Source organism: Phyllosticta citriasiana (assembly GCF_038021145.1).
Source record: "Phyllosticta citriasiana strain CBS 120426 chromosome Unknown IWZ02scaffold_1, whole genome shotgun sequence".
Lineage (NCBI taxonomy): Eukaryota > Fungi > Ascomycota > Dothideomycetes > Botryosphaeriales > Phyllostictaceae > Phyllosticta > Phyllosticta citriasiana.
Genome location: NW_027117278.1, coordinates 2,140,336 through 2,167,450, shown reverse-complemented (window position 1 = coordinate 2,167,450; position 27,115 = coordinate 2,140,336). Strand labels below are relative to the sequence as shown.

The 27,115-nt window shown below is 56.0% G+C and overlaps 10 protein-coding genes across 10 annotated transcripts; 4 read left to right on the top strand and 6 right to left on the bottom strand.

Annotated features, from left to right (window-relative positions):
* Positions 1 to 361: 361 nt before the first annotated feature.
* Positions 362 to 1,819, bottom strand: IWZ02DRAFT_369883 (phosphatidylinositol phospholipase C; the record flags this gene model as incomplete). The annotated part of the gene is made up of 2 exons (XM_066764465.1): positions 362 to 1,581; positions 1,633 to 1,819. 2 exons carry the CDS (start codon positions 1,817 to 1,819, stop codon positions 362 to 364), a joined length of 1,407 nt encoding a protein of 468 aa, XP_066627355.1.
* A 169-nt stretch (positions 1,820 to 1,988) lies between these two features.
* Positions 1,989 to 5,510, bottom strand: IWZ02DRAFT_25837 (mediator complex, subunit Med16). The gene is made up of 9 exons (XM_066763289.1): positions 5,121 to 5,510; positions 4,711 to 5,062; positions 3,955 to 4,662; positions 3,687 to 3,906; positions 3,517 to 3,636; positions 3,357 to 3,467; positions 3,021 to 3,302; positions 2,841 to 2,972; positions 1,989 to 2,781 (listed from the first exon to the last, which is right to left on the bottom strand). The coding sequence occupies exons 1-9, from the start codon at positions 5,264 to 5,266 to the stop codon at positions 2,159 to 2,161; spliced, it is 2,694 nt and encodes an 897-aa protein (XP_066627354.1). The 5' UTR covers positions 5,267 to 5,510; the 3' UTR covers positions 1,989 to 2,158.
* Positions 5,511 to 6,069: 559 nt separating this feature from the next.
* Positions 6,070 to 8,474, top strand: IWZ02DRAFT_412487 (DHS-like NAD/FAD-binding domain-containing protein). The gene is made up of 2 exons (XM_066765732.1): positions 6,070 to 6,706; positions 6,786 to 8,474. The coding sequence occupies exons 1-2, from the start codon at positions 6,352 to 6,354 to the stop codon at positions 8,186 to 8,188; spliced, it is 1,758 nt and encodes a 585-aa protein (XP_066627353.1). The 5' UTR covers positions 6,070 to 6,351; the 3' UTR covers positions 8,189 to 8,474.
* A 397-nt stretch (positions 8,475 to 8,871) lies between these two features.
* On the top strand, positions 8,872 to 11,019 carry IWZ02DRAFT_25609 (RNA methylase family protein). Its single transcript, XM_066763265.1, has 4 exons — positions 8,872 to 9,173; positions 9,359 to 10,194; positions 10,273 to 10,606; positions 10,658 to 11,019. Exons 1-4 carry the CDS (start codon positions 9,057 to 9,059, stop codon positions 10,772 to 10,774), a joined length of 1,404 nt encoding a protein of 467 aa, XP_066627352.1. The 5' UTR covers positions 8,872 to 9,056; the 3' UTR covers positions 10,775 to 11,019.
* Positions 11,020 to 12,242: 1,223 nt separating this feature from the next.
* On the bottom strand, positions 12,243 to 13,625 carry IWZ02DRAFT_369446 (PAP2 domain-containing protein; the record flags this gene model as incomplete). The annotated part of the gene is made up of 4 exons (XM_066764434.1): positions 12,243 to 12,640; positions 12,701 to 12,892; positions 12,987 to 13,501; positions 13,555 to 13,625. 4 exons carry the CDS (start codon positions 13,623 to 13,625, stop codon positions 12,243 to 12,245), a joined length of 1,176 nt encoding a protein of 391 aa, XP_066627351.1.
* Positions 13,626 to 14,037: 412 nt separating this feature from the next.
* On the top strand, positions 14,038 to 14,960 carry IWZ02DRAFT_25562 (uncharacterized protein). The gene has a single exon (XM_066763257.1). It carries the CDS (start codon positions 14,106 to 14,108, stop codon positions 14,790 to 14,792), a length of 687 nt encoding a protein of 228 aa, XP_066627350.1. The 5' UTR covers positions 14,038 to 14,105; the 3' UTR covers positions 14,793 to 14,960.
* Positions 14,926 to 17,373, bottom strand: IWZ02DRAFT_25579 (uncharacterized protein). The gene has a single exon (XM_066763262.1). It carries the CDS (start codon positions 17,159 to 17,161, stop codon positions 15,128 to 15,130), a length of 2,034 nt encoding a protein of 677 aa, XP_066627349.1. The 5' UTR covers positions 17,162 to 17,373; the 3' UTR covers positions 14,926 to 15,127.
* Positions 17,374 to 18,761: 1,388 nt separating this feature from the next.
* Positions 18,762 to 19,649, top strand: IWZ02DRAFT_412477 (uncharacterized protein; the record flags this gene model as incomplete). The annotated part of the gene is made up of 3 exons (XM_066765731.1): positions 18,762 to 18,848; positions 19,041 to 19,123; positions 19,236 to 19,649. The coding sequence occupies 3 exons, from the start codon at positions 18,762 to 18,764 to the stop codon at positions 19,288 to 19,290; spliced, it is 225 nt and encodes a 74-aa protein (XP_066627348.1). The 3' UTR covers positions 19,291 to 19,649.
* An 808-nt stretch (positions 19,650 to 20,457) lies between these two features.
* On the bottom strand, positions 20,458 to 22,629 carry IWZ02DRAFT_486838 (uncharacterized protein; the record flags this gene model as incomplete). The annotated part of the gene is made up of 3 exons (XM_066769300.1): positions 20,458 to 21,340; positions 21,398 to 21,776; positions 21,828 to 22,629. 3 exons carry the CDS (start codon positions 22,627 to 22,629, stop codon positions 20,458 to 20,460), a joined length of 2,064 nt encoding a protein of 687 aa, XP_066627347.1.
* Positions 22,630 to 22,904: 275 nt separating this feature from the next.
* Positions 22,905 to 26,855, bottom strand: IWZ02DRAFT_25449 (RIC1-domain-containing protein). Its single transcript, XM_066763242.1, has 5 exons — positions 26,382 to 26,855; positions 24,906 to 26,333; positions 24,586 to 24,853; positions 24,049 to 24,533; positions 22,905 to 23,992 (listed from the first exon to the last, which is right to left on the bottom strand). The coding sequence occupies exons 1-5, from the start codon at positions 26,724 to 26,726 to the stop codon at positions 23,135 to 23,137; spliced, it is 3,384 nt and encodes a 1,127-aa protein (XP_066627346.1). The 5' UTR covers positions 26,727 to 26,855; the 3' UTR covers positions 22,905 to 23,134.
* Positions 26,856 to 27,115: the final 260 nt, after the last annotated feature.

The following is a 27,115-nucleotide window of genomic DNA, read 5'->3' as shown; positions in this document are numbered from 1 at the left end:
CCGGGTCTGAGTCGGGCCCCGTGGCCCCGGATTAGTTCGGTTTCCCGACTTTTTTGACTGGGAAGGATGCAAAGCTTCGCAAAGTAGTCATCCTAACGGACAACATCTAACGGACAAAATGTTACAACTGCTTAATGTGTTGGTGTGTCCAGCGGCTGTATGCTCTTGTTCGTACGTCTCGTCACAACTCTAAAGCTGTGGCGTGTTGATTGAAGTCAAAATTAGCTGTGTCATTATGCCCAGTAAGCTGAGGGTTTCGCAGAACTACAAAGATGGAGCAAGAACGGACAAAAATCAACGGGGCCAGCCCACCAAGGGCGAATGTACACTTGCCAGCCACGATCTTCCTCACGCTTCGCGCTTACGATCCTCGTTCTCTTTCGAGCAATGCGTTCATTCCCACAATGCATTTGACCAGGTCCCAACCTTGAGTGCCGCCAACCCAATCACAGACCACGACGCCTGTTGATCCGTCTCCGTTCTGCGTCTCTGAAGCGTGGTGCTGGGTGCACAAGTACTCAACCACGGCCGGGTTGAGTTTGGCAGCAACCTTCTCCGGCCAACAGGCAATCTTGAAGAAATTGGACGCGCTCAAGAAGTTCAAGAACAACGGGCCAGGAGGCACCGGGTTGTCAACGTCGCAGGTGACACCCGGGATGGGAACGACGCATTCAGCGGCGCGCGCCAAATGTTCGAGGGCGTACGTCGACTTTTTGTCAATCAAAGTAGGCTCGAGGACCTCGTAAAAATCTTGGACCCTGACAGCGCCGTGCGTGTCATCGGCCGTGTTGTCCGCCCAGTTTTCGGCGTCGAGGCCCCAACCACCATCGTGGGCAGCTCTGACCCTCTCCTCAAGCCCAAAGCGCCGGACGAGGACAATCTTGCCACGTACCTCACCCAACGACGGTACTCGCGGCTCTGTATACCAGTTCGTGTTCTTTTCTGGGTTCGCGTAGTGGTCGTGGATAATGGTCGAGAGCTGCGCATCGGTTGCGGGGCCTGTGCCCTCGCGCTTGAGGGAAATAATGACGGTTTCGGAAGGGTTTTGCTGCAGGAAAGCCTCCACGTCGTGAACGAGAGAGCGAAAGGTCTTGCTGCCTGTCAGAGATATGGGAAAAACGCCATGGACGAGGATCAGCGTATCCTTGTTTGGGTCGTTGGGGTACTTGGGCTGGACGCGAATGTCGAAGAATCGCACGCCATTGTCGAGCTGCTCTCTAGGAGACACGGCCTGACACCGCACCGAAGGGAGGGCGCGGTGGTAGGTGGGTGAATTATGCGTTCCAGGAATGGAAATGCCAGACAGGGGCGTCGAGTCTTTCAGCTCCTTCATCCAACAGCTGAGCTTGGCTGACGAGTATATGGCGAGGTGGCCATGCTGTTGCAGAAAGATTCCGACATACTGGCGCTTGGGGTCGGTTGCGAGTGGCACGAAGGCTTGCGATTCGTTCTTCTGCGGCGTGTCTATGCGGTATCGTTGGCCGTCGTACTCGAACGTCAAGCGCAACGTCTCTTTGGCGTGATCGGGGCACGCAATCTCTGTCTTGTGGATCGCAAAAGGTGCAATGCGGATGCTGACATCTTCAGGGTTCGTCAGTGAAAGAGTCAGTATTCAATTGCGGCATGACGCACCTTGAGACTCGAAGTTGTGGTCGTTTTCGTTGTGTTTCGCATGGCCTCGGCCTAGGGTCGTCACATTGTGCGATATCTTTTCGACGCCCTTCTTGAGCGGATTCTCGCGATCGTAGCGCTCAATGACTTTCAGTTCAAGAGGCGTGGAAGTGAGGTTGCGAATGGTAAGCGGAGCAGCGAGAGACATGTCTATCGGTCGAGATCGGAGCTACGGCTAAACCTTGACGACCGAGACAGGGACAGTACGGTACCACCAAACGGCGCGAAGGCGAAGAATTGATTTGTACTCCAACAGCGAGAAAATTATCCCCTGTAATGCAGAGAATGGGCAGGAGAACTGACCACGCGTAGCTGGACCAAACAGAGAGCTCGGGCGGTTAGGCCAAGCGCGTTTGAGAGGCGGGATGAGGCCTTGTCCAATCAGCGCTTACTGTGGTTGTTGGCCCGCAAGCAACTCTAATTACAGTAAATAAGAAACCAGAATTCTCTTCCTCTACTTCCAATGCCATGTGTCCAGTCCAATTCATCAGGACTTGGCTCCACCCATAACCCAAGGGCTGCCACAGCTGCATCTGTTGTGGATGCCCCTCCATTCCATATCCTTACTCAGGCTGCCACATTTGACGCATTTGCGTTTAACGTCCTTCTCAGTCAGCACCACCTTCCTGAGCACGTCGACTGTGTTCCTCTCGTTCCACTGCTTTGTCCTGCGATCTTCTCCTAGACCTAGCCACCGTAGATCGTAGTACATGACTCTCGAGGCGTCGACACTTTCCAGGATCTTGGCTGTCAAGCGGAACAGATGCGTTACCACAGGCATTAGAACGTCTGGGATTTCGGCACTTATGAGCATTTCTCGTTCGGTTGCCTTGCGTCGCTCATCGCTAAACTGAGCCTTCTCGTACGCATGCCGGACCGCTTTGTCCACCTCGTCGACTATGAGAATCATTTGGATGGCGGGCACTGGCGACGAGAATATCGTTGAAAAGATGGCATGGAATTCCGTGCGTGCCGCTACCGTGGGCGCATTCCTTATTTGCGCGTTGCAAATTGACAGAAGTCCTTGGAAAACCGGGCGCATAAGTCGGATGATAAAACGAGGGAAGCTGCACAAAAGCAGCAGCAAGCCTGGCGAGCACATCTCGTTGACTGTGGCTGGAGCATTAGCAATCAGTTGCGGGAGGGAGGGAGATCAGGTAGCTGCGTACGTCTTCGTTGAACAAAGCCCCTGTCATTTTCACGCCCTCGACATGAGCTCAAGAGCTCTATCAACTCTTCGAAGATGTAAACCACCAGATCTACGTTCCACTTGACGAGACCCTTGATGTGTGCCGCGATTTCTGTGTCCAGGTGAGTCTTGTCCTAAATCATTCTCTAACGCGACCTACCTGGCGTGAAACTTTCGGTTCGCGTGGAGCGAACCTGATATACGGGCAGGCTCATGATCGTGGACGTAAAGCGAAGACTTAAAATCGTCCAAGCCAACTTGCCGCTCAAGGACCTCGTTCCATCGCTGCGTAATCCGAGCAGGCTTTGCGTACTCAGACACGCCCGGATGACGTTTTGGCGCATAACTTCTTTGACGGCGCCTTCCCCAGTATCCTCCTTGGACCATTCCGCAGGAGCATTCAAACAGTGGTAGGTTTCGCTGAGGAAAAGGTATTTCAACCCTGTCGATCGTCAGTTGGCAAAATCTTGACGACGGCGTTTGGAACAGTGCTCACGAGGGTCCATGTCTTGAGGCATGATGGCAAACAGGTCATCCACAGTCAAGTATGACAGCGAAGCGGAGCTGTACTGAAGCACCAATGCTGCAATTGCGGCTGTTGTCTCCGCTGTTTTTCATCAGATCCTGGAATCAGCATGAGGGAGGACGATACGTACGGCTGTTAGTCCCATCGTTCAATGAACCCGATGTAAATTCCATGTTTTTGCACGTTATTTGACCATCAGGTTGTATGGTGGCCAGGATACATGCACTTGGAGACAGTGCCACGTGCAAGCCTTCAAGCATGGATTAGTAGACATATGCCAAAAGAGTTCCTTTGACCTACCTGGTTCATTTGTTGTGAAAGAGAATCCCGACTGGATAAGAGAAGTGACCCGATTTTGGTTCATATCCGCAGAAATTACCTCCATGGAGTACCTGTCGCGGAATTCGACGAAACCGTTGCTCTGGCAAAAGGCAAACCTTGTGTAGAAGTTGAGACAAAAAAGCCCAATGGTCGCTGTGCCCATGACAATGTCTGGTAGTCGTTTGAGAGTCACCTCATGCTAATCCAGGTTAGCGACTTGAGTATAGGATAAAAGATCTTCACGTACTCGTCGCTCCGCAGGGTTGACGGGTCTTTTCTTGATCGACTCGAATCCAGGGAGAAGGCCATGTCTACTTTCATGCAGCTCCCACCTCGAGATGATGCTAAAAGGAGGCTGATGGGACTGTGTTTGGTCCATTATTGATGGTATGGGGGGCGGAGTGTGTGCGAAGACGGCAAGGATGGTGGGGTGGGAAGGTTCGAGAGAGCCGTTTTCTGGGCCGTTGGGGACGAATTCCAAATGTGTGAGTTTTGCAGGATATGAGATTTTTGCACTCGTTCCCAGTGTAGCGTCGCCCGTGCCCAAGTCTGACACCTGGGCTGAGCAGTTGAGCTCCGTCTTTAGAGGCGAAACATCAAGGGCAGGCGATGCAGGTTTTCCGGCCTGAGCATTCCAGTTGATTTTTACGCGGTAGACGAGGATTGAGCCAGTGACGGTGTGTGCAGCGAGTAGGATGGAGCTTGCCGTGTCTGATGCAAAAGAGGCATGGGTGAAGACGTCTTTTGCAGAAGTGGCCGGTTCAATGTCTGTGGATGTGTCGGCCCACTGCTGGTCCGGCTGCTGGAAGAAAAGGCGTACAGTGCCGCCACGGGTAAAGCACAGAAAACCTGCCAGTGACACACGCAAAGGGTTGTGAGGTTCTTTCCACTCATGACTCGTTATATGGTATCGCCATCTTTCTTCACCGCGTTCGCCTGACCAGACGACGTGATACTGGGCCATGTCAGGAGGGACTGTGGCTGGGAAGATGAGTTCGCTTACTTTGGTTTGTTGAGGAGCAACAGGAAGCCAGTGTAAGCCAACGACTGCATTATGTTCACTTTCTTGGTCAGTGACATTGTCCCTGGCGAGCTTCAATCTGTCTACTGCTTGGGTTGCGGTGAAAATCAAAACTCTACCGGCCGCGTCAATGATGGTGAGATCGACTCCCAGATGGCCCCAGGAGACATGGACCAGAGGATATTCATCGTGCGACGACAGGATTTCAAGAGGCGATGCGTCCCCCAGCACCCATTTGCCTGTGGACGAGTCCCGCTGGAAAGCGCGGAGGTTCACGCCTCGACCGTCACGGGTGATGCTGGCCACACAACCACTCTTTGACCATGCAATTTTTCTAGGCGGGTAACGTTGTCAGTCGCATGTTTCCACGGTGGGGTTAAAGGCAGCCTTACTGGCAACAGCCGTTTTCTTGCAACTCGTCGAGGCGTTGAGCCAACCGTTTGACTGGAGGGGCACCAACAGAAATGGGGATTTGCTCGGCTGAATCATTGAAGAGATCTTCCATGTACTGGTCGTCGTCGTCCATCATCAAGGGCATATCGTGGCAGGACGATTACGGGGAAGTTGATTGTGGAAGCACCAAGAGATGCGGCGGCACCAGCCGCTCTAGCGCAAGAAGGCTGCAACAAGCCAGTGTTGCCAAGCAGGATACGTAGATACGGCGCGAGAAGAATGCACAGAATGCTAACAAGAAGATCCAACGCTGCAACAATACGTATCGACAAGCGAGAAGTGGAAGCTGGAGGGTTGTGATCAGCGATCAGGTGCAATGAAATGAAGCCAGGCCTGGAAGCATGGGAGCTGACTCAGCTGGCACGCTAGCCATGTTTGGGCATCTGGAGGACACCCTCAACTGCGCACCCACTGAACTGTGGTTTGAACAACGATGCGTTGGGGAAGAAGACGTTGCCCGGCCAGTCGCTTGCTGTGGGTCTGCAAAATCAACTACGTCGAGTACCGCAATTGATGCTGGCTGGCATGCTGCACTCTTCGGTGCGGTAGTGCTGCGCCAGGCCGTCTGCAGCCAAAAGACATGACCGACGGCGCAGGGGAGGAGCAATCATGACGTCGAGAGCAGAATTATCTATGACTTGGAAATGGGCCTTTGAAAGCGGGAGAGTGTCAACGAGAAGCCGCGCGAACACGCACAGACTGAAAATAATGGAAGGCCGAGTGGTAAACAAGCCGGCACATGTACGGCACCTCACGTCCACGTCCACGTCCACGTCCCACGTCCCACGTCCCACGTCCCACGTCGAGCCGCGGCCTCACTAGGTACGTACCTACTACCGCGCCTTTCCTTACGCTACGCTACGTACCTACGCCAAGCCAAGCGAGCCACTAACTTACCAACCTGAACCTCACCCCAGATCCATCTCTCACCCTTCACACCCCCCGACCTCCACCCTCACACCATCCCATTCTTTGCCGCCCTCGCTCCGTCGCCGTCTCCACCGTCCTTGGCCACTTCATCCTCCGCCTTCTTTGATCGACTTGGCCTGCCACCTGCTGCTGCTGCTGCTGCTGCTGTTGTTGTCCATGTTGTAGAAGGACCCCCGCCCGTTTCGTGCCTGCCGCATTCTCCTCCGCCCACCGCCGTCGCCAGACTGCCACTCGTTCACAATGTCTTCCGACGACGACAGTTCACAATGCTCGTTTCTTTCGCGCTCTCCTACTCCACCATCCGAACTCTATCCTTCTCCTCCTCCCTCACAACATCCTTCGACCAAGGGCTCACCGCTCCCCGACAACATGGAACAACGCGCGCGTCAGCCCAACGACGACGGCCCACCCCGGAAGAAGAGGCGGGTCGCTGAGCCAAAGCCACGCGTAACGCGCCATTTGGACCTGTCCGGCGACGACATTGACAAGACTCAGCCGGGCGAGCGTGAGGCTCTCGACTTGCTGCTCAAGGTCCTCCACAAGAAGCGCAAAATCGTCATGATTGTGGGCGCAGGGATATCGGTTTCGGCCGGCAGTAAGTTCCACCCTCACCTCACCCGCCTCGCCTCACCTCACCTCGCGAAGCCTGCGCGCAACGACGCTAACCCTACCAGTCCCCGATTTCCGATCATCTACTGGACTATTCAACAGCCTTCGCCAAGAGCATAACCTCAAAACCTCTGGCAAAGATCTCTTTGACGCGTCTGTCTATCGCGATCCTGCCACGACTGCGACATTTCATCAAATGGTTCGGTCGCTGTCGGAAAAGTCCAAGGAGGCCCGTTCGACCGATTTTCACCATCTGATCGCGACGCTGGCCGACGAGGGCAGGTTACTTCGGCTTTATTCCCAAAACGTCGATGGCCTGGAAACCGCGCTGGAACCGTTGGCGACCGAGACTCCACTCCCCCAAAAGGCCCCTTGGCCGAAAACGGTCTTGCTCCACGGCGGCCTCGAGAAAATGTTTTGCGTCAAATGCAAAGAAGTCAAAGACTTTGACGCAGCCCTTTTCGACGGCCCAACTCCACCCGAGTGCGCTTCCTGCGTCGTAACGGACAATGTGCGCACCAACGTTGCTGGGAAGAGGAGCCATGGAATCGGCCGACTACGCCCGCGCATGGTCCTGTACAATGAAAATGGACCCGATGAGGATGCTATCGGCCGTGTCACAACTGCCGATCTACGCGCTCGACCAGATGCGGTCGTAGTCGTTGGAACGACCTTGAAGGTGCCTGGTGTCAGGCGCATCGCACGTGAAATGATTAATACAGTGAGAGACCGCAAGGATGGCATCTCTATCTGGATCAACAATGAACCTGAGCCCAAGGGCGTCGACTTGAACAACTGCTGGGATCTCATTGTACGCGGGCCTTGCGATGCAGTGGCGAAGCAAGCCGCCATGCGCAAATGGGATCAGCCTATCGACGCGAGGGAAGTCACCGAGGAAGAATATCGTGAAATAGCCAAGAGGCCCAGCCCAACAGTTCAGGTTCCAATTTCTCCACGCAAGAAGCACGTCGACAAGGCCAAGGGTATCATGACGCCTTCAGCAAGTCCAAAGCTCGAGGGCAAATCATGGGGCAATCTTGTTCAAACAACCATAAAGCCTGAAGACTCCAACGCAGGCGCCAAGCAGCCCAAAGGCCGCAAGAAGAATCCGGCCACAGGAACCACCAAGAAGACTCAGCAAAAGAAAAAGTCGGTGCAAGTGGCGGAAGCAGATAAGAAAGTGGGCGGCAAAATTATGCTCAAACTCGGATTCAAGTCAACAAAGGCGAGAGCCCAGGCGCCCGCGAAGACTCTGGAAAAGGAGCAAGCTTGCGGCGCAGATTCCAAACATCCTCCCATGGTTATGGCTCCAGTGTCACCACAATCGGCCAAGAACAATACTGCTCCTCCACACAGCGAGCCCTTGGTCAAGGAGTTGGCTACCACCCCAAAGTCATCCCCTCGTTCAGACAAGACCATCTCTCCTACGGGCTATGTGCCAAATGACATGAGGAAAATACTGGATTGACTGCGCGGCGTGGCGCGGAATCCAATCACGGCTCTGCGTTCTCGTTTTTCGTCAAAATTGCGAAGGAATCAACGATCTTGATCGGCGCATTTTACGACTACAGGAGTGCCATTGCCATTGATTCACGGCAGGCTACACTCATCTTCAACAGGCATGTTGAACGAAAAAAAAAAAAAAAAAAAAAAAGGCGGTTGCATTTCATCGGAGTTTTGAAGGAACACGCAGACGAGCACAGCGGCTCGTCTTGATTTGGTTCGTACTGTGGCCTTTTTGCATTGGTGCTGCTCAGCAAGGTCCTCCGAGTGAGGCGCTTGCTTCGCATTCGTTTTCTCAACCACAAGGAGCTGCGTCTCCATGATTCATGGCATGATACCCTTGATTTGAGGCCATGAGGTTTGAGGTTTGGCAGGAATGCCATCGGGGAAGGAGAAACGGAACGATGGGCAACATGGCCGCCGTGATAGTGAGCTGGCATGATTTGCTTCCGAAAAGATAGAAGTCGCGAGAAATATAAATACGCCTCGACGTTTGAGATTCATTTCACCTCGTTCTCGCCATGTCGTGATTGGAAACAGGTCCTTTTGTTATATTTAGGCATGTTGGTGCTAGCCGCGCCGACCATGGTGTGGAGAAGATTTTTCGTTTGCTTTTCGCTTGCGCTGAACCAAGCCTCGCCCAATCAACCCGTCACAGTCCATCTGGAAGGCGCGCAGAGTAGCAACGTCCCTCCCAGTCACCACCAGCAAGCCCAACCATTCTTGTCCCTGTGCCGTCCCCATCAACCAAGCCAGAGCCTCCGTCGCAAGGCCGTTGCGGTGCAAGTTTTGGCAGCGCCGCAAGAAACACCAAGCTTGCATAAGTAGAGCGCATGGAGTACCTCATCCGCCTGGTGCAAGTGCACGAGAGCTTTCGCAAGGCGGAGCTCGAGGCTCTGGCTACTCTTGCTGGTCTATCGCCTTTGGAATTCGTTTTTTACGAGCAAAACGTAAGTTTTTTTGCCATGGATTTTCCATCTTCGAATTGCTTCTCTACTCTTCATACTGTCGCGTGTTCAATTCTCAATGTACTCGTTTATCTCTCTCTGCTTGTCAAAACGCTCAACACCACGCCAAAGTCCCGCGGTGACTCACGTTGTTGTCGATTTCTCCACGATACTCATGCAGATTTCAGACCCCCTTCTGCATAATTAAACTCGCGTCTTCTGATGAAGCCCGCGCGCTCATCCGCCGGAGCATCCTCAGCGCGGGAATTTACGAGCTCTGGGGGCAGGGCAGCACGTACGAGGAGCTCCACGCCGACGTCAAGGCGCGCACGGCGTCAAAATGGGCCGCCTACAAGCAAACGTCGTTCCGATTTAGCGTCGACGCCTTCCAAGGCAAGCGCAGCCCATCACAGCAACGCGAACTAATCAACAGCTTCCGGTACATGGAGCTCGAAGGCGTGATCGACCTGAAGTCGCCTTCGCTGCATCTGTGCATCCACGAGGACTGGGAGCTGGGCGCGGCGGCGCCGCGGCGGCTGTTTCTGGGGCGCTGGCTCGCCGACGGTGACCGCAGGGCCATTGTCACTTACGACCTCAAGAAGCGCCGCTACATTAGCACGACGAGCATGGACGCGGAGCTGGCGCTTGTCACGGCGAACATGGCGCTCGCGGCCCCGGGGCGCCTGTTCTTCGACCCGTTTGTCGGCACCGGCAGCTTCTCCGTCGCCGCTGCGCACTTTGGCGCCACGGCCATGGGCTCCGATATTGATGGGCGGAGCATCAGGGGAAAGGGCAAGGACCGCTGCGTAAGGGCCAACTTTGTGCAGTATGGGACGACCGGCAGGTTGCTGGACAATTTCATTTCTGATCTGACGAATACGCCTTTGAGGATTGGCGCCGCGAGATGGTTGGACGGCATCGTGTGCGATCCGCCGTACGGAGTGAGAGAAGGGCTCAAAGTGCTGGGAAGAAAAGACGGTGGAGGCAAGGAGGCAGTCATTATTGACGGGCAACTGGCACATCTGTTCGTCTCTCATCTCCATCCCCATTCCCATTCCCAATTTCCTCTCCCCAGCCCAACTAACCCACCCACCACCAAAAGGAGAGATGGCTACGTCCCGCCGAAGCGGCCCTACAGCTTCGACGTGATGCTCGACGACATTCTCGACTTTGCAGTGCGCACGCTCGTCGACGGCGGCCGGCTCTCCATGTGGATGCCGACGGCCAACGACGACGACATCGACCTGCCCATCCCGGCGCACCCGGCGCTGCGGCTCGTCAGCGTGTGCGTGCAGCCGTTCAACAAGTGGTCGCGCCGGCTGTTGACGTACGAGAGGCGTGCGGACGGCGATGTCGACCCCGGCGTGCGCTGGGAGAAGAGGGTCGATGGGGGCGCTGGAGCGGCCGCCGACGAGCTCAATGCGTTTAGGCGAAAGGTAAGTATCTGCAATTCTCGAGCGCTCGATCATGTCTAATGGTGTGAGCAGTATTTCCAAGGCTTTAAGACACCAGAAGAGCTGGCGCAAGAAGCAGCCGCTGCCGCCGCGTCGGTAGAATCGCTGGGTAACGGCTCCTCAACAGCGCAACAGCCACAGCAGAAATAAGAAAAAGGCTTTAACCTTTTTAATATTTGTCTTGGTGGTTGCAAGTGATGACTCGCAACAGGGGGAAAAAAGTTACCGAGGGTTTGGGGCGTCGTTGTCGATCAGCCGCGTGTGGCACAGCGGGACGTCGTTTGGTGGTTGTACGGTGACGTCAAGTCAACATTTGCATCCATCGGATCTTGATTGATCTCGCCGGCCCTTGCAATCCGTCAGGTTGCGCTCCTTCGCTCGGTCGTTGTAAGGGATCGAGCTGGAATCGAATACATCATCGCCCGCCCCCGCGCCCAGTCTCCCTCCTCCCACTCGTCTCAGGCACGCCTTGCTTGGGTACATAGATAGAAAACTCGCACAACACCTGACGTATAAACACTCCCTCAAGAACCCCATCTCAACCCTTGCCATCTATAAACCTATCAAACGTAGCATCGTTGCACGAGTACGGTATCGCCCTCCACCACCACCATCACCACCACCACCACTACCACCACCATGTCGTCGTCCCACACCAACACCAGCACCAACCAAACCACCTCCAACGACACGACAACAGCCCCCTCCCTCCTCGCATCGCACGCCTCGTACGCCAAAGGCGCCGCCGAAGTACGCACGCTGTTCCTCTCCATTCCCCCAACCCCATCAACATCCCTCACACAAAGAAAAGTCCACCATCGGCACCCTAACCTCGAACCCGGCCCTGCAACACTCGGGCGACGCGACGAAAAAGCACGCCGTCGAGGAAATGCGGGCGGCTGCGAACGAGACACCGACGGAGGAGAGTGATGGGGAGTGCGGGGAAGGGTGAGGGTGAGGGTGAGGGTCCTGTGGGTAAGGGCGGACTGGCGGCGAAGGCGGAGGAGGTTGTCGGTGGTGTTGTGGGTTGTGAGGGGATGCGGGGGGAGGGGAGGGAGAGGGAGAGGGAGAGGGAGAGGGAGAGGGAGAGGGAGAAGAGGGCGTAGGTAGGGCTTTGGTGAGACGGGTAGTGGATTTCGTTACGATTGCTGTTGTTGATCTGGCTTTGTGATTTTGATGATGAATGAATTTGATGGCTTTGACGATGGAGCAGGGGAAAGGGAAGGAAGGAAGGAAGGGGGCTTGCTTAAAAGTGCCATTGACTGGCAGAAGAAGTAGGTAAACGTGATGTTAGGCTTTTGGAATTTTTGACGGATTACTACAACGCGCGTAGATGAGGAGAAGAAGTAAGGAGCAAAGGAAACGATGGAGCCATCCAGGTGAGAATGAAACTCGTGAGTAAAGGCAATGGACGTATAATGGCAGCAAATACGACACGCAGCGAATCTAACATGACCTCTCTGACGAATGCAACCCCAGACCAAGTCGTACAAACAAATCTTACAGGACCCCAGATGGAACGATCGCCCCAGCTGTGACAAGAAGCAATCAGCCAACCCAAAACCAAAACCGCCCATTAACGCCATGCACATAATGCAATCCCCAAGACACATCCCAATTAAGCCTCTGCGGCACCGTTCATACCGAGCCCGCCATCTCTAGCGGTAGACCGACCGACGGGAAAAGTGACGACGCCATCGCCCTTTGCAGGGCCCCACCCCTCACTGCCCACGTACCCCAGCACGCCAATTCCCACACCCCACGCGCGATTCCTACTCCTGGCGCCCCACGCCCAGCCGGCACCCTCGCGGATAGGCAGATGGTACCAGCGGAAGCTCAACCAGGCCATGGCGATGCCGATGAAGCTGCCGAACAAGATGTCGAAGCCGTGGTGGCGGAAGTCGAAGTAGCGCGACGCCGAGACGAAGATGGCGACGCCGACGGGGAGCACCGCCAGCACGAGCGTGTATGTCGGGGGCGCGGCGGCTTGGTTACGGATGGGGACGATGCCGGTGGCTGGGGAGGCGGCTGTGTCGAGCCCGGCTGAGGATGATGGCGGGGACAGATCGTGCAGACCGTCGGTCGTCGGCTTGTTGTGGAGTGTGGATGCATTGGGGGAGTTGTAGAGCGGCAGGGCAAAGGATTGCCTGCGCTCAATAGCCGTGTGCGTCGCGTCGAGGGAGTAAGGGCGAGGTGGAAGAAAAGGGATGGCGATGGCGAATTTGGAACAGAGGAAAAATGTGAGGTAAAGGAGGCCAGACCAGGCAACTGCAGGCGTGTCAGCAAGACATGGTTCGATTTGCTTGGTACGCAGTGGGGCAGTGCGCGTGTGATGGTCAAGTGTTGATTTTGTGTTACTCACAGGAAGAGTGGCCACTTGGGAAGCTCCTGAAACCGTCGTCGAGAGTGCTCTTGTCCGTCTGCTGGCAGATTGCAGAATTGACGAGCGTCCATCGGTCAGAAATATCCTGGCCATAGCCGCCAACAACGTAGTCTCCCACGTTCGCCAGGTCGGGCTGGCAGCGTGAGAGCAAGTCGGGGCGCGGCATGCCAAATAGATTCTTCATGCCCTGAGTAAGGAGAAAGGTGGAGGCCAGACTAAGGCCGAGTCCCATGTAGCCGGCATTCAGTTCCCAAAATTTGCGGCGCCAGATGAGCGACTGAGGGGTTTGCTTGTTGGCCGTGGGCCCTGGAACAAAGAACAAGCAGACGAGAAAGATGAAGGCGGCCGGCACGATGAGACCAAGAACAACCAGCAGCCAGGTAGGAATGGTCTCACTGTTATCGTGCGGAAAGGCGATGTCGAGATTTAGCAGTGAAAATGGTCGATGATAGGGACTGATGTATGACCAGCCGCCGCCAACGGCAGCTATTGCGCTGCATCGCAAGCGTTAGTGCTAGCAATAAACAGTCGCATGGGCAAGACTTACAATATGACAATCCAGTCGAAGACATATGAGGCGACTAAACGCTTGGAGGGTATAGCTAAAGCAGCACGCATCATGTGCGATGGCGAAGGCGAGTCAAGCTGCCAGTACGAAGTTTGAGAAGTGGAAGGACGGCGGCGATTGGAGTTGAGAGAGAGAAAAGACGGAAAGTGGGTGAGCCAAGTGCCAGGCGCGTGAGAGACAGACATGGCTTGGGGCTTGTGGCTGTCTGTGGTCTAGCTGCATGTGCTTCCTTCTCCACTCCACATGCGGATTCAGCGGTCGGTCAGGTCAAAGCGGGTGGAATAGAGCTCCGAAACCGAACGGAACACCAAACGAGAAGGCTGTGCTGCCGGTCCCAGAGCGGCAGTGCTGCAATTGCTGAGGTGTTCATGGCCGCCACTGACGGAGACGAGCTGGGGAGGCTGCTGGGGTGCGGCCATCATTACTGGGGAAGTCGTTGATCGACCAAACACCAAGCCAGCCGACACTTTTTTCTGCGCCACAGTCTCGCCTTGCAATCTCATCTTCCACCACAACACTTTCAGCAAACAATGGCATCCGTCACCATCGACCGCCTGCTCAACCTCGCCCCTGACAACCCTGCCCAAGCCTTGGCTCTCCTCCAGTCGAACCCGCACCTAGCCTCCGCCCGCGACGCCCACGGCTACTCGCTCGCCCACGCTGCCGTCTCGTACGCCCAGCTCGACCTGCTGCGCGCCCTCGTGCGCACCTACAACGTCGACCCCAACATCCGCGACGAGGACGACGAGACGCCGCTCTTCGCCGCCGAGACTGTCGAGGCCGCGCAATGCCTCGTTGAAGAGCTTGGCGCCGACGTCCACGCCAAGAACGCGGATGGCCTGACGGCCGAAGAGCGCGTCGAGCAGGACGCCGAGTTCCCCCTTGTTTCCGCCTATTTGCGCTCCAAGATGGGCGTCGCTCCGCCGACTGCCGCTGCCGCCGAGGCCGCCGCTCAGCAGAATGGCGGAACGTCGTCGGCCATGCATCCGCCGCCTTTGCCTGACGGTGTCACCGTAAACGTTGGAACTACCGGCGAGGACGAGGTGCCAGACGAGGTTGTCGATCCCGAGTTGAAGCGCAGGATTGATGAACTGGCGGCCCGCGACGACTTTCACACCGACCAAGGCCAGCAGCAGCTGCGCCAGTTGATAGAGGAGGCCGTCACTGGTTGGAGGAGCGAGGGTCAGGATAGAAATGTCAGAATGCGTGAAGAGTGATTGGAAACATTCAGATCGTCACGCTGAAAAAGCAAAAAATAAGAGAAAAGGGGTCTAGATGGTATAGAGCATGGCAGCTCACATACAAGCCTTGTTGCATCCGCACCTAGCCTCCGCTGAGGAACCCGGCTATTTCCACTCCCCGTGGGATGAAGGCATCTGGATATCCCGGGCACACTGAGCCAGTTCTGGCGATATCTCGTTCAAGGCGTAAACACACGAACACGAGAACGGCACTCGTCACGAGCACGCCGGGTTCTAGATAGGCTTTCTATTACCCTACCTAGAAGCTCAATTCCTGCTCCGCCCTGTCCGCCTCTATCATCCCTCCTGCACTACATGTAGTCACCGCGTCTGAACCTCCTCTCCTGGATTGGCATGTCCGGGTAGAAGTCACTCCTAATGTTAGTACCCGGGCCGTAGTAGTCCCGATCCCTGTGGTACTCCGGGACCCGGTACGGCTCTCCCCTGGGGCTGCGGTACTGGTGTGAGTGGTGCGTCAACGAAGCCTCCTGGAGGTCGAGGTTCTTCAAGAAGCTATCAGCGTGGCGTCTCGCTATCTCAGCGTCCGAGAGCGGCGAGAGCGCCCGACGCTTGTCGAAAGGCCTGAAGACGTCGAAATCGTGTCGCCTCGTGTCGTGGACGCTGTAGGGCGACGAGGGCGGCGAGGCAGCACGACGCTTGATCGGAGAGCTGAAGACTCCGGGAGCATGGCGCTTAGCATTGTCGTGCCTGGCTGGCGAAATGGCACGACGCTTGCTGGAAGAGTTGAAAGAGTTGGGAACTTGGCGCTTCGCACCGTCGTAGTGCGAAGGAGGCGACCCCATGAGGCGCTTCGAAGCCAGCTCCCACTTGCTTCGATCATCATTGGTCCTGGCGAATGTGGCGTTGGGTATGCCGGGAACCTCAAGAAGTTCATGGCGGCGGAGCTCGTCAAAGAGATCATCCGTCCACTTGAACCAGCTCTTGATGATCTCAATGCCCTCGTGATTTACCTCCCACTTGATGCATTGCTCAGGAACCGAGACTTCACCCGCACGGTAACGCTCCATCTGGTGGACAAGGTCCTTGACAACCTTGACTCCCGCCTTTTCGCGACCCTTCATGGCAGCCTGGTCGAGGGCGTTGATGATGCGACCGTTCCAGAAGTTCATGTTGGTGTGCAGCTTGGCTGTCTCGGCAAAGCGAAATCTAGAGTCAAACTGCCCGTCCGTCTTAGTCCATTTCGATTGAAAAGGGAAACGAGAGGAACGACCTACAGAAAAGTTTTTCCTGGACGCATGGATGCCAGCCCCGTTCTGACGCATCGCGACTTCATACTCGTGGCGCTTGACAAACTCTTCAATGGCGGTTCTGCCTTCGAACAAGAGGCGTTGACGGCAACCAGTGATAAACTCGGAACGAACCTTTCCATTGAAGACAGTCATGGACTGAGACTGCGTGCTGCTGCTCTTCAAGACGAGTTTGTCATTGTCTTTACGCTTGACAAGCTGGTTATTCTGAATTGTTGGCAGCTTTTCAGGGACCTTGGCCAACTGGTTCCGAGGCTGGGAAGGGTTCTGCTGGTCTTTCTTGAGATTCTCAATCTCTCCAATCAGGCCTCTCAATTTGTTGTTCATAGCGTCGACATCCTGGGCAGAGCGGTGGTGGTTTTGCTGGCGCATGCTCGCGGGAGCCTTGGGAATCTCGCTGCCAGCTGCGGTGCTAGCAGCTGGCAACTTGGGTCGGGTAGGAAGACCTGGACGCTGAGCAGCGCTTGAATCAGCAGCGCCCCGGGACACGAGGCTCTCATATTTGACGGCTTTGCTCTGCAAGTTGAAGAGCTCGCCACGCATCTTTTTGACCTCCTGCTGGAGGTCCTGCACGTCCTTGGCGAGGGGAGACGTCTTTGGGGGAGAAGCACCGCTGTGCTCTAACATTTCGCCCTCCTCGTGCTCCGCCAAATGGGCGATGCGCTTGGTGACCTCGCCAAGCTGGGCAGCAAGCTCATCAAACTTGCTTTGGGTGTGGCCAAGGACCTCATTGTGCTGCTGGATAGCAGCACCCTGAGCCTCGACCAACTGTCGAATTTCGGGGATCTGGTAGATCAGAGAGTGGATGTACTGAGCAATTTCGGGTGAAGGCCCAGGCATGGCTGTGGTGTTGGCACCATCAGCCGTGCCCGCCTCAGAGGTAGAGGCAGAGGCGTCAGAAGGGTCTGAATTGTCCTTTGTTTGTTCATGATTGTCAGCGTGGGTTGATTGTTTAAACACTTGGGTGCGGCAAGAGAGAAGAGCTCTAGGACTTACCATGGTGTGCTCAGCGGCAGTTGTCACTGATAGAGGGTGGAAGAGGGTTTTGAAGGATGGGTGACCGGAAGAGAGTGGCATCTGTGCCCACGGACGCGGTGCTGGAAAGCAGAGGGAAGGTGCTGTGCTCCAAGACTACAAACGGCAACTCTGTGATTTCCACTTACGGCTACGACAACAACGCGCGGATCATCCTCAACTCCCGTCGTCTCTTCTATCTTCGAGCTTCTTTGCTGGTATGTTCAATTTCTCAACATTTAATGCATCCAATTCTGTAGCTGACAATGTTTCCAACAGGTTAGACCTTCAAAATGTCGGAGACCGCCTTTCAGGAAGTCCTCAAGGCGTTTTCCGTAAAAGGCACTCAAAAGGATGTTGGATGTGATGAGCTGCGCCGCCTGCTCGACTCCATGTCCTCAATCCCGGATCCTGCTCTTTCCGATGCATGTCATCCGCCTCTCATTGCCGTTCCCATACTGACCAGTATACTGTAGCAGCGCTTTGAGATGGAGAAGATGGCTCGGGGCTTCCAGGTTTTTTTGGAGACGGTTTTCGCCCTGCGCAATCTACAGCCTTGTCAACCAAGCTCGCCTGGTGTCAGTGGCGAGCTGAAGGAGGCTTTGACAGCCATGCCTGAAGTAACGCCTGACATTAGCAACGTTGTGGCTGTCGAAGCCAACGTGCAGCTGATCATCCGTCTCCTCTCAGGCATGCAGGATGCAACGGTCGACCTCTTCAGCTGCCTTTCTCATCTCTATCCATACATGGCGGCTCTCGTCAAGCTCGAAGACGAACGCAAAGAGGCCGAGAAGACGCGCAAGAAGGAGAAGGTTAGACAACATTCATGGCCCAAAATTCGCCCAGCTCACCATGCCATAGAGGAAGAATCGTGTCAAGGCCTTCTTCCGCTTCCTCATCCAGCCCTAAAAGCATCCCTCCTCGTCGCGCGCCACACAGGCGTTGACAATTTAAATGGTCTGGTCTGTAGTATGGCCTTGGATCTTTTCTCTGGCAGGCATTCGCTACGGGAACTTGAATGGAAGCAATGGGAACAGTGATTTTCTGGTGGAAAATAAAATGGGTCAATCTGTCTGACCCCACACAACTCAATTCAATCCACTGCAGCCATCTCTTGAGCCTGCTTGCCTTGTCGAAAAGATGCGTACGCTTGAAAAAATAACTACTCATGTGAAATGTCGGGCCATGAGTGCCACTTCGGTCCTCCAGAATAGTCAACGACTCCCACTTCACATGTCATTTCTTCAGAGGCAATGCAATGATGTCCAGTCGCCAGCCTCTCCCACAACCCCGCGGCCCAAAGAGGAAAGGTACCTATGTAAGCAAGCTGCGGGTGACGGGGGCAGGGCAGAGCGCGGCCCAAGCAGCGATGACGTAGCAGCCCGGTCTCCGCTGGCGTCCATCACCTCACAGGCTCACCTCAGTCCCGTCAGACTCAAGGCGCCAACCTTCTTGTCCATCTTCTCAACCAACCTGACACCCTGCCTGCCATACGACTGCGCTATAAAAGAAAGCTGGCAGCACTGCGCCCCTCTTGGCCCGACATCACATCCTTTCTTCACCCTACAGCCAGCGCTATCACGGCCACTGCCACTTTGACATCCACGGACTTGACCCCACCGACTCGCGTTTTACAAGCAGCACACGCACGCACTTCCTCAACATGCCTCTTGTCATTCCTCAGGCCACAACCGGTGAATGGGAGGAGAAGCTGCTGGGCAAGAAAATTGGCGATGCCCACGACAACGTGGTATGTTCAACGACGAGTTACTCTGCTTCTCCTTCGTTCCAGATAGCTGCGTCTTTGCTTCTCGTGGTCTACGTCTACGATTTGTTCTCTCTTTTTGCGTGTCTTGAATCCTTTGTCTGGCGGCACAATTCAAACGTGCTTTCGTTGCGCGCTCTGGTTTCAAATCACAACTGCTGATAGCCGCTCCGACAGACCTTCGCCAAGCAGGACCTCCCCGAGGAGCACCGCATCATCAAGCAAGGCGAGATGGTGACGCAGGACCACAAGCCCGAGAGGTGCGTTTGATCGAAATCCGTTGTTTTCCGCATACCCTCTACACGCCATGAGGAATACGCCGTTTTCAATGGCATTTGCATCGTCAACGTGCTAACGATGGCATACATTTAGACTCAATATCCACGTCGACGACGACGGCACCGTGCACAAGGTGCAGCACGGCTAGACGCGAGAACGAATTAGACCTTGCCTCTGCCGATTGAGAGCTTGGGCTGTGTGGGATGAGTACGGCTGGAGGGACAGAGACACCATGATGGTGGACAGAGCAAGGCGACTTTCGATGTAATGATTACGATTTAAACGACTGTTTCTCTTGCTTGCTATCCGACACAACTCTAACACCACATGAAGAATCTATTCATCCAAATCCCTCTGTCCCCTTCTCACCGGCATCTACCCCGTCATTTATCCATCGTCATCCAAACACATGTACATCGTACATCTTGTAGCGCACCAACCACCCACCGCCAGCTCGCCAATCCGGGGTGGGCGCACAGACAATCCTGACAGAAGTCCCCCCCCCCCTCCTCCCCATTTTCCCCAATCCTGCGGCTATCCCTCGGCCCAACTCCCACACAAATCCCTCGACGAATCAGCGCGTGTGTTGATGACTTCGCACACACACATGGCAAGACGACGCACGCACTGATTGACAAATTGATTTGTCTATCTAGCTATCGGACGGCGTTGCTACACAAGTGTTTTGGACGTTGGTTGTGGGGGCTGCCGCGAATTCCCGGTTTTGTTTTGTTTTGTTTTGATGGAGTGAGGGGGAGATATCATTTGGTGTGCAGGTAGATGGTTAATGGTGGATGGCGAGTGGCAGTGCTGGTTTATGGAGGTTGGTCGGTTGGTTGGTTGGATGGTTGGTTAGATGGTGGGGACCAAGGTTATGAAAATAAATGGCGAAGAGAAGAACAGGAAATGAGGAAAAGGGCGCAGAGGTGTCCGTGTGTAAAAAATGTAAAGTACGTATATAGATTTCCGTCTTTGTCTCTTGGAGATGTGGTTGGTGGTAGGTAGGTAATTTTTTTTTTTTTTTTTTTTTCATCAACTTAGAAAACCAAATAGAAAATGTAGCTAGAAAGAAAACAATGACGAAGGAGAAGGGGAAAGGAACGATTGAATTGACCCGCCGCGTCACGAGAGCAAAAATTCCGCACGTGGTCGTGTCGAATTGCAACAACTCAATCAAGTCCCTGACATGCTGCAGACAACAAAATGCTGCCAGACGCCAAGTATCACACACATACACACACAGCGGCCTCATCATTTTATTCTGCACTGCCCCAACTACCAATACGCCCACAAAGCTTGCCGCCCATCGCCCATCCTACACCAAAAACAGCGCGTCGTCGTCCAGCGACTGGACGGTACCGTTGAACAAGGACGAGTTAGACAACGACGATGAAACGCTTCCGCACCCAGCGAGCGCGTCAAGCATCGTGCGCAGACTGCCGACCAGCGCGGCGCGATGCTCAAACGCGAGAACAATGGCGCAGCGGATATTCAGCGCAGCGAGCCAGCGGCGCTCGCGCTCATGGCGTCTTGTGCCGTCTGCCCCCATTCCCGCTACGTTTGCGGACCGCTCTGCCGCCGCTGCCGCCGCGCCTACCAGCGTGATCCAGTACAGCACGCCCGTCATGTCGTCCCAGCAGTCGCTGTAGGGACAGTGCGACAGCTTGAGCGCCGCGACGAGCTGCGCGAGGATGCCCTCGTGAGCGGCGGCGGCAGCCGACAGGGGCACGCGGTGCGCGAGGGCGTAGGCGTACAGCTTGGCAGCCAGACGGGCGGCTTCGTAGCGCGCGAGGTGGTGCGCTGGCGGCGAGCTCTGGTGGTGGGTCGACGACGACGACGGCGACGACGAGGGCGTGGGCGGCGAGCCGACGAGCTGGGCCGGTGTCAGGTTCTCCGCGTACGGCAGCGCTTGGATGTGGAGCAGGATCGAGCGGCGGTAGTCGGCGAGGTCCCAGGTCGACGTGTGCGCGGGGAGGGAGACGCAGGCTTCGGTCAGGGCTTTGAGTTTTTCGATCAGGGAGAGGAGGGGCTTGATGCACGATTTGGAGCGCGACAGCGTGACGAAGCCGGAGCGGGGGTAGAAGAGCGGCGATTCAGGGAGCACGGTGTTGTTGTCGTACACTTTGCGTTCGGGACGGTGGCTGAGGAAAAAGGCGTCTGGTTGGCTTTCGCGGATGATTGCTGATGTGTATGCCATGCTGGAGACTGTTAGAAATTTGAGGTTGTGAGAAGCGGTTGGAAGGATGGCAACCTACGCGCAAGCCACGGATGCCAGATCCCCACTCACACCCAGCGACTCCAGGCCGCCTCTTTCAACAATCAGCTCCCGCAGCCCGTTTTCATGTCTCTGCAGCTCGTTATTGTCTGCAGTGACGACGCGGCTGGCCAGCAGTTGGCACACGCTCATAATGGTACTGTCCCGTATTCTCGTCCAGCGATCTGCCAGGGCATCATTGATCAAGCGAATGGCTTCGGTATTGACAAGCGACGTCATGAAACTCGGCTCGGACCTGCCCTCAATGGCATCTTGATGTGCCGTGGAGATGCCCAGGGTACTCAAAAACGACTCGCGAGATCCAATCATCTGCGGCAGCCACGCTCGCGCCATGGCCTTGGTGCCAAAGTAGTTGTGGCCTACCCTGTTAGCGCAGTGCTCCAAATCCAACGACAGCCCAAACGACTTACAATACCACTTGACCTGCTCGACATTGATGCGGGGATCCGAGGGCTGTGGAAGCGTGTAAAAAGGGTCATAGGGAGAAAAAAAGTTGGACAAAAGAGGCAGGCCGGCTTGGGCGTCTGAACGTAGAGAACTGAAAGATCCCGGTTGTGCGGCTTTGAAGAGAGGATTCATGTGCACTCGGCCAAACTCTGGGGCCTGGACCAAGACCTGCTCGTCCACCGCCTCGTCTCGCCTTTGCTCGATCGCTGAGCGCGGAATGGTTCGCGGACGCTTGAGCCGGGGACGAGCTGCCACCGACCTTGCAGATTCCGGGCTGCTGCCCTCTGGGGTCCCCTCGCTGCGAGGAGTACCACTCGCCTGCGATGCAGTGGCAGACCGGGGCCGTTGATACTTGGCGAAAATCTCCAAAGCAGCATCGCGGTTGCTGATTGTCTCCGGGTTTTTTGGGTTGGATGAGGAGCCGGATGGACGGGCGGTCGGCGTCATGGAAGTGCTGGCACTGGCGGCACTGCCGCTGCTACCGCCCCTTGTCTTTCGGGGCGTTGATGATATCCTGGCATCTGAACCCGTCGTCTGCTTCTGATTGCGATGCTCCACGACCTGGTACATGACGTGGGAGCGCACGCCCCGCATCAAGTCGCGGTCTTTGAACTCCTCGGGCTTGGTGGCCGTGACAAACTTGAACATGCCGCCGTCTTCGGTGGACGAGCGCGAAGAGGGCCTGCTGCTGGTAGCGTCGGGGAAGGGATCTGGGGCGGCTGGCGCAGGCCATTGGGGGAGCTCCATGGTGGTGGTACTGGACATTGCGGACTGCGGGGTCGTGGAGTGGGCTTTGGACGGGCCAGACATGGAGGCTGGGAGCCTAACTCGCGATTGGTGATGCTGTGTAGTGGCGGGCTTGGGGCCGTGATGGCAGAGGCGCGGTGTTGCTCATAGCTCTACGGGGTGCGGTGTTGGAGCAAGGTGGCGAATGGGGGATATAAATCAAATCAACAATGAAGGTGTGCGACGTTCCATGGCGGTGAGGTCAGTCGGTACCTGCACGGCTGCAGCCACGTCGAGCCATCGGTGTGCAAGCCCTTAGCCCTACTCTCTCTCTCTCTCTCTCTCTCTCTCTCTACGGCCGCATCCGCACCGCTCCCTTCGCGCTCCCCGGCTTTCATCACCGCTGTTTTGCTCTTTTTGAATTCTGCTTTCTTTCATTTCCGTGTTGTCGCGTCAGCCTTGGTTCAGCCCTGCGGCCCGCGGGCACTTGGTCCCTGCCAGAGATCAGACCAGAGACAGGAGGAGCCACGCATGAATTTTCTATTCAATGCTGCGCCGCTGCTGCGCTTAGAACGAGCAAATGGTCGTCGTCGTCGTCGTCGTCGTCGTCGTCGTCGTCGTCGTCGTCTTCTACCCCGTCGGCGTGTGCCTCTGCCTCTGTCTCTGCCTCTGCCTCGTCGGCCCCAGTGGCCCCTCCACCATTGGCTACTGCTCCCGTGGCACTCGTCCTGCTGCTGGTCGATCTGGTCCGAGTCGCTGATGCCAGGTCGATCCCGCCGCCCATGCCATTCCTGCCTGCCGACTCGGTCAAAACATTGCTTTTCCCTCCTGCACCTCCATTCTTTAGCCCAACCCCCCCGCCGCTCCCAAGCTCCACCTTCTCGAGCGCTTCCCGCAGCGTGGCCCCCGACTCGTCGAGAGCCACCAGAAAACGCGCCAGCTCCTTGCAAAGATCCCAGTCCTGCTCCCTTTTGGCGCGCTCGAGAAGCCGCACCAGTTGCTGCGAGCTGGAGCTGAGCTCCTCAAACGTGTGCAACACCAGCAGGTATCCGCCCGCCGTCTTGAGCGAGCCGCGCTGCAGTGACTCCTCGAAAAGCTCTTGCGGTGGAGGCAGGTGCGCAAACAGCGTCCGCCACGACCGCAGCTCCGTCTTGCGCGTGCATTGTACCACGATGTCGAGATACTGTGGGAACGAAGATAGGAACGACAGCACGCTGGGCAGCAGCGCCTGTTCCGGAGGTGGTGCGTTATCGACTTCGTCATCCAGCACGTCGTGCAGCAAAATCTCCAGTGCGTGCGGAAAGTAGAGCAGGTGTTGGTAATGATGTGACAAATGCAACGCTGCAGGGGAGTTGTACTGCGAGAGGTGATGTCGCAGAAGCGGCGGGATGAAGAGGTGAGTCTGGACCTGTCAGCAACCACCCTCGCCCGCCTTGGGTCTGTAGCCTGCAGACTTACCCTCGTTGCAAACCGAAAGTAAGCAAAGTCAATGTCGCGCCTTTGCACCAGGTCCGACTCCACGCCAAACAAGATGCCCTTGTTGAGGAGCGGAGACAGGGGATAAAAGTCGACGGGGATGCTAACCGTGGCCGGCAAGTCCCTCCCCAGTTCCACGCTCGCAGACACCAAGACATCTTGGGCGTCTATCCATAGCTTCATGTCTTGCCCGTCAAAATACCACAGCGAATCGCGGAGGTCGTGGCCCTGCAGGCTATTGTGGGGAAGCCCTAAAGAAGGGCTGGGCGGGAGGTAATCACCATCCGACAGCTTGAATGACGGATGGTCGCGCATCAGCGCATAGTACTCGACATTCTGAGCAATGATGCGCATCTCGTACTTGAGGACCCCGTCCTCGCTCGTCGTTGGCTGGAGCAGCACCAGTTTCCCGTCAACCAGGAACAGCACCGTCGCCACTGCAACGTCCTTGGAGGGATCTCCGTGGTCTATAACCCATCAACGCATGCCCTGCGCATCAGGCGCTGACCCGTATCTTACCTAGCTGGTCCTCGGGTAGAATCCAACTGAGCGCCCGCACGCGCGGTGGCGCTCGGATGATACCGTGGAGGGCAATCTGTCCAACCCGAACTATTCTCACCGACGAATTGGCGACGTGGATGATGTAATGGTAGAGAATGTTCTCATAGGTGTAAACCAAAAGAGAATCATCACCCGAAGGGGCAATCAGCACTATGGGTGCCGGCAAGCGCTCAACATGCATGATTTTGTTGTTGTCGAGCTCCTTTTCTCGTGAGTAGACGCGAAGCTGTCTTGCATTAGACGACGAGCCAAAATCAGGGGCTCGTGCAAAATCTCACCTCGTAGGAATTGTTAGCCTCCACAGCCGCAATCAGGACATGCTGATGCCAGCACATGCCACCACGGACACTAAATTCTTTTTCCATCAGGGGGTCGTCGAACGTCTTCCATCTGCCGCTGCTCACGCTGTAGTGAGCCAAGCCGCGACGCCCTGCCACCGCCACGTACCGCCCATCCGGAGATATCACCGCGCTGCGGATTGGCCACTGGTCAACGAGGTAGACATTTGGCACTTGGACATGATGCCACAGGGAAACTTCTGCCGAAATGGCCGTCAGGTCAGGCATGTCATAACCGCGGTAGATCATGAAGCCGGCGTTGGTCTGCAGGAGCGAGCGAGAGACGTTCGCCGACGAGAAACATCCGGCCACTGCGCTGCGAGCCATTTCGAGGAGCCACAGCCGGTTGTCTTGTTGGCCGAGGAGTATGATTTCGGAGCCTCCACCAACCCAAAACCCATCGCTCACCCCGAGCAGCCATCCCTCGTCGTTGGTTTCAGACATGGGCCGGGTCGCTGTGAAACTGCTTGCTCCAGGCTTGCCGTATACGCTCCACATCATCCAGCCCCGCTCGTAGCCCGCGAAAAGACTATATCCGTCGGGCGAGTAGCTGAGGAACGTCAACCTGCCCGAGGAGGCGGATGTAAGGCCGGTCTGGAGCTTATGCGATAGTGGGACGTTGCCATCGTAGTCTCGCACCGTGTGGACGTGGATCTCGCCGTTTGCGCAGCCAACCGCAAGGAGCGAGAATCGCGCGTTGATTGCGGCCTTGACCGCGTGGGTATCCTCAGTCGCCGGCTCGTGGAAGCAGTATCCCTTGAAGAGGCTCCTCAGCGCTTCCGGCTGTGTCGTGTTTGGCTTTGTTCGCTGGACCGCATATGCTCTCCCGTCGTTCATGACCCACGCATACAAGTTCATGGGCCGGTCGTATAAAATGTCAACCACTGCAGCCTTCTTTCCAAGCCATGGCATTTTGTAAAGTAGCTCCGTTCTTGTTTGCGTCCCACTGCTATCTGGCGCCCAGCGTATGCACTGCATGGCGGCGGGGTGCTCGGTCGCCACCACGAGCTCATCATCCAGCGCCAGGGCCTTTGAGATTCCAGCGTCGACCTTGATGACCATCCTGAAGCGAATGCTGACTTCCCGCACTCCGTTGCCCTCTCCGGGCCCACTAAACTTGTCCGCATGCGAAGTCGTCCTGTTGCCGGTGATGCTTTGCCGCCGCGCGCGTCCACTGACGTTGGGGTCGAAATGGTGCCCGTAGACATGGGAATTGGGATCTGTCGCAAGAGTGTAGGTGATGAGGAAGCCCAAGGATGTCTGGATGACGACTACGCCCGAGTCAGGCCGGACGAGGATTTCGACGTTGTGGCCATAGGTTTTGATTGAGGCGGGTGATCGCAGGACAGACGCAAGCACTGCTGTGGGCTGGGCCTTTGTTAGCAATGATGGTATTCCGCACGAGAAGGACTTTACCTTGGTCTGCCAAATGGAAAGCGTCGAGCGCGAGATTGTCGCGAACAGCTGGTCATTGCGAGACATGCGCAAGGCGACTATCTCGCCCTCAATGCCTGCTTCGAAATCGCTGCTCCCTTGCAGTGTACCGTTGGTAGACGCGCTCGCGCTCAACAAACGCTGCGCGGTCCCATTCTGCCTTTGTGTCACCAGATTATCTTGTGCATTGCCGGGCGCGTGCCGCGGAGGGGACGATGAAGAATCCGGTGCCGTGCCAATGCCATCGTCGGTCGTAGTGCGGAGCTCTCGAGTGAGCTGGCGTTGGCTGGTGGCATAGACTCTGGGACTCCCAATAGGCCAGTACATGGCTTTCTAGGTTGAACAATGCCGGCATTTGGGAAGCTCCATCTCAGTCGGGAGTCGAGGAATCTCAGAGGCCAGTGAGGATGACGTTTGGCGCACAGTGGTCAGGTCTCGAGAGGTAAGGATGGTGCTTAGTGCTCGCCGCGTCGCAAGGCGGCTGATCCCCCGCTCGGCGCCTCTGCCTCGTATCACTGCCATTCGACCGTCCAAACCGCTCTCATTCCAGCACTCTCCCATCTCCGTTCAAAAGCGGAAATGATACGAAACTTTAAGTAGGAGGCTGAACGGACTGTCTCCACATTCTCAAGCAGTTGGTTAGGCATGAGCTTTCGTCATTCAAAGTGGATGGTACATAGTTTAGAACAGGGAATCTAAGCCGGACATCCCCATCC

What these genes read in the sequence shown, in the direction of transcription:
- IWZ02DRAFT_25579 (XM_066763262.1), bottom strand. Translation starts at nt 17,161, where the DNA reads ATGCCACTCTCTTCCGGTCACCCATCCTTCAAAACCCTCTTCCACCCT.
- IWZ02DRAFT_25562 (XM_066763257.1), top strand. Translation starts at nt 14,106, where the DNA reads ATGGCATCCGTCACCATCGACCGCCTGCTCAACCTCGCCCCTGACAAC.
- IWZ02DRAFT_412487 (XM_066765732.1), top strand. Translation starts at nt 6,352, where the DNA reads ATGTCTTCCGACGACGACAGTTCACAATGCTCGTTTCTTTCGCGCTCT. An exon ending in GATATCGGTTTCGGCCGGCA is followed by an intron (nt 6,707 to 6,785) that starts GTAAGTTCCACC and finishes TAACCCTACCAG; the next exon opens with TCCCCGATTTCCGATCATCT.
- IWZ02DRAFT_25449 (XM_066763242.1), bottom strand. Translation starts at nt 26,726, where the DNA reads ATGTACTGGCCTATTGGGAGTCCCAGAGTCTATGCCACCAGCCAACGC. An exon ending in TTTCCATTTGGCAGACCAAG is followed by an intron (nt 26,334 to 26,381) that starts GTAAAGTCCTTC and finishes ACAAAGGCCCAG; the next exon opens with CCCACAGCAGTGCTTGCGTC. An exon ending in AGGCTAACAATTCCTACGAG is followed by an intron (nt 24,854 to 24,905) that starts GTGAGATTTTGC and finishes AATGCAAGACAG; the next exon opens with CTTCGCGTCTACTCACGAGA.
- IWZ02DRAFT_25609 (XM_066763265.1), top strand. Translation starts at nt 9,057, where the DNA reads ATGGAGTACCTCATCCGCCTGGTGCAAGTGCACGAGAGCTTTCGCAAG. An exon ending in GACGGGCAACTGGCACATCT is followed by an intron (nt 10,195 to 10,272) that starts GTTCGTCTCTCA and finishes CACCACCAAAAG; the next exon opens with GAGAGATGGCTACGTCCCGC. An exon ending in TCAATGCGTTTAGGCGAAAG is followed by an intron (nt 10,607 to 10,657) that starts GTAAGTATCTGC and finishes TGGTGTGAGCAG; the next exon opens with TATTTCCAAGGCTTTAAGAC.
- IWZ02DRAFT_25837 (XM_066763289.1), bottom strand. Translation starts at nt 5,266, where the DNA reads ATGCCCTTGATGATGGACGACGACGACCAGTACATGGAAGATCTCTTC. An exon ending in GAACGATGGGACTAACAGCC is followed by an intron (nt 3,468 to 3,516) that starts GTACGTATCGTC and finishes GATGAAAAACAG; the next exon opens with CGGAGACAACAGCCGCAATT. An exon ending in GCCTCAAGACATGGACCCTC is followed by an intron (nt 3,303 to 3,356) that starts GTGAGCACTGTT and finishes GACGATCGACAG; the next exon opens with GGTTGAAATACCTTTTCCTC.